General features: G+C 33.3%; 1 protein-coding gene across 1 annotated transcript in view; it reads right to left on the bottom strand.

Moving 5' to 3' along the window:
* LOC107657377 (polypeptide N-acetylgalactosaminyltransferase 5-like) overlaps window positions 1–3,857 on the bottom strand; it is a 19,139-nt gene that overhangs the window by 6,815 nt on the left and 8,467 nt on the right. The window contains exon 6 of the mRNA XM_016445424.1: window positions 93–210. Coding sequence (XP_016300910.1) covers window positions 93–210 — 118 coding nt within the window. The remainder of the gene's footprint in view (window positions 1–92; window positions 211–3,857) is intronic.

The raw sequence follows: 3,857 nt of genomic DNA, 5'->3' as shown, positions 1-3,857 counted from the left end.
TATATAAAACAAGCCATTCCCCATGAGATGATCCCTTTAAATCTCGGGTTAAAAATGATTTGACCCTGCAAATAAACCTTTGGCTTATTTACCTTGAAAGAGATTTCCATATTTTCCCCACCCCAGACATCCAGGCCTGGATCATATGCCCCCAGTTCATAGAAATAGCTCTTGTCTATAGAGAAAAGACCCCCTGCCATAACAGGACACCTGTGCAAAAAAAAAAAAAAAACACCTTTAACTGCAGTTTAGATTTAGACATTGTATTACATATTACAACATAAATGTAGTATAACCTATAATTAGACCTAAAAGTACACTGAAACTACTATAAACAGTATAATATTCTTGATAGTTCATTTGTAAGTGTTGATCTGCTTAAACATGAAAACCAATACAATTATACAGTAATGATGTCCCATTCATGTTTGTTCCAGGGCCGTAAACGTGTCCTGAACACTGGGGTCCACTGAGCAGACCAGGCTAAAAATATAACTTTTAAACCTTTTGACATCCTAACAACAAACAGAGCGCTGCATAATGGAGTGCAGCATATCATTGCAAACATTTCAAATATTGGGTGATCAATGTCAATGTCTATGGTGGTTACGGCCCTGGTTTGTTCAGCTTTTCACATGAATCAGTTGTTCACAGCAAAGAGAAAAAGTGCACAATATTATCTACATTTAAAAACAACTGATGATCACACAATTAAACACATATCTGCAATCGGCATTTATCAGGATCCAAGCACCAACGGCGCATACAAAAATGATACAGTGGACCTGTCTCTTTTCTTAAAGTGTCTCTTTAGGGAAGTATTATTGTATTAAATTATGCATTAAATTAAAATAGACAAATACTTTTGTCTTTTCATGTAATTGGACAGCAACATATTCAGCCAAGTCACTGGACAAGTATGTTCATACATCTTAAACAATTTCATTAGGATATAAAGCAAAGGTGATGTAATTATCTGTAAGCTTTCTGAAGATCAATTTTTTGTAAACTGACTATATTAAACTCTATCAAACTATATTAAAATAACATGAATATTTCATATATATTGAACTATAAGATTTGAATCTATAAGACCTAAAAATAATTCTTATCCTATGGCTCTCTCTGGTGGACAACGTTAGTATTACAGTCTTCATTAATGTCACTAATATTGATAAAAAATGACCCTCTGAACAAATTCATTACATTTACCGCATACTCAGAATGTCCTGTTGTCTATGTGTAATAACAAGATAATGTTATAAGATTTGTGAAGTTTGGATATTGCATTCACAACAAGAATAAAAATATAAAATAAAATATATGGCCTATATGATTGCAACATCGCTAACATTTCATAATAAGGTTCCATTTGTTAACATTAATTAGGTACATTAGTTAACATAAACTAACAATGAAAAATACTTTTAAAGCATACTAATCTCAGTTCATATTAATTGCAACATATACTAATAATACATTATTACAATCCAAATTTTTATATTATATATTTATATAATATTCATTATTATACCTGTGCTAACATTAACTAACAGTGTACAGTTGTAATTTCATTAATTAATGTTAACAAATATTAATAAATACTGTAACAAATGTATTGCTCATTGTTAGTTAATATTAGTTGTGTATTCATTAACGTTAACTACTGAACCTTATTGTAAAGTGTTACAAAGTTATCAAAACTGTTTTGACAACTTTTTGTCAGGGGCATCTCCAGATGGTGGATACACTTTTTTTATTAACTCAAAATGGTGGAAAACTTCATGTAAATAAATAAATAAACACATTTATGTAATGTTATGTTATGCAAACTGATGTAATTTGAAGAGAGATTAATTTTGATTTTAACCATTACAAATCCATAGTTATTAGCAAAAACATGCATAAAGAATAACCTTGTGGTTGATTCTCACCAAATTCCATACACCTTAACCAAACACCTTAAAGCAGTAATTCACCCAAAAATGAAAATTTGCTAAAAATGTACTTACCTTCAGCCATCCAATATGTAGATGAGTCTGTTTCTTCATCGGAATAGATTTGGAGAAATTTAGCATTATATCACTTGCTCACCATCAGAATGAGAGTCCAAACGCTGATAAAAACATCACAATAATCCACACGACTCCAGTCCATCAATTAATGTCTTGTGAAGTGAAAAGCTGTGTTTTTGTTAAAAAAACACATTGTCAATATTTAAAAAATCTATTTTAACTTTAAACCGTTGTTTCTGGCCAAGTCAATAATCAATAATAATGCTTCCTTTAGTGAAAAAGTCCATTCCTCTGTTGTCCTCTCATCAATATCCACCAACGTATTTATTTGGACTCTTTTTTTGTAAACGGTGCATGATCTGTGCATATTTCTGTCCCGATTCAGACCAGCTGACTTTTTCACTTGAGAAAGCAATATTATGAATAGAAGACTCGTATTTTAGCTGGATGCTATGATTTTAAAACGTCTTAATGCATTTATTTATCACAGACCCACGTTTTCACTTTTCACTAGATGTTAACGGCTGAACTGGAGTCAATGTCAATTATTATGATGCTTTTATCAGCTGTTTGGACTGACGGCACCCATTCACTGAAGAGGATACATTGGTGAACAAGTGATGTAATGCTAAATTTCTCCAATTTTTTTTCTGATGAAGAACAAGAAATTCATCTACTGTACATCTTGCATTGCCTGTAAATTTTCAGCAATTTTTCTTTAACCTGACAAATTTTGTGATGGTCTGTCATTCAGATTTGATGTTATAAGGTGATTAATTTTGATTGGCTGCTGATGGATATGTTTGTTTGTTTGTTTATTCAAATAAAATTGGAGAAACATCGGTAACACTTATTTTCAATGGTCCCTTTTGAACAATCTGTTGACAGTAAGTAATGTTGCACCTATCAACTAACTCCCATTAGAGTATTAGTAGACTGTTTGCTTAAAGGGATAGTTCACCCAAAGATGACAATTTGATGTTTATCTGCTTACCAACTGAACAGTATTTATATAATTTTTTACCTTTGATCCACCGCAATGTCAGCGCATTCACAACATCCGGCGCGTGACTCGTGTACGTGCTCTGGCATAGTAGACATAGATATATACAAGTAGATGCCTCATTAGTGACTGTTTCTATGGGCCGCGATACGTTCCAAAATGGTGGACGCATCAACGTATCTGGAGCAGTCGAATAGGGCATCTATACCTATCTATGATAGTAGACGCATGTGTGGAAGCGATCTGTCGCGCGTATACGTCACTCATTATTTACACAGTGCAGAGATTGCGGACGTGTTCACTGGCATTGTGATGATCTAAAGATATTTAGAAGTACAGGTCATCACAACGGAAGACGATTTTGATATATCATCAGACAACATGGAATTTTTTGCCCAACCTTATTTATTTGACGTCACGCGCCGGATGTTGTGAACGCGCTCAGGACAGTTGGACATTGCGGTGGATCAAAGGTAAAAAATGATATAAATACTGTCGTGATGGCCCAAAATGGATTGTTAATATGCGTTATTGTGGAAAATATTGTGTATTGCTGGGTTTATGAAGTTCTTGGTAATATTACAAATAATTTTAGTAGTCTGTTTTGGTGACAATTTAATGCCTAATGTAAATTTGGGTCCTGTAGCAAAACCAGTTGAGAACTGCTGATTTACACAGTGGTTAAAATTAAGAAACGCTCCTTTTGAGTTCTGTTGCTTTCACTAAAAGGATTTAAAATTTTCATTACAATGGGATGTGAGCACTGAGCAGTCAGATATGTCTATGCGTTTCTATTTTAAACCAGTGAATACCCACACATGAGGTAATCTGACCAGATG

This window comes from Sinocyclocheilus anshuiensis, unplaced genomic scaffold (assembly GCF_001515605.1).
Source record: "Sinocyclocheilus anshuiensis isolate Anshui unplaced genomic scaffold, SAMN03320099.WGS_v1.1 scaffold355, whole genome shotgun sequence".
NCBI lineage: Eukaryota > Metazoa > Chordata > Actinopteri > Cypriniformes > Cyprinidae > Sinocyclocheilus > Sinocyclocheilus anshuiensis.
Note: the sequence above shows the minus strand (reverse complement) of the source record. Positions and strands in the feature narration are given on the sequence as shown.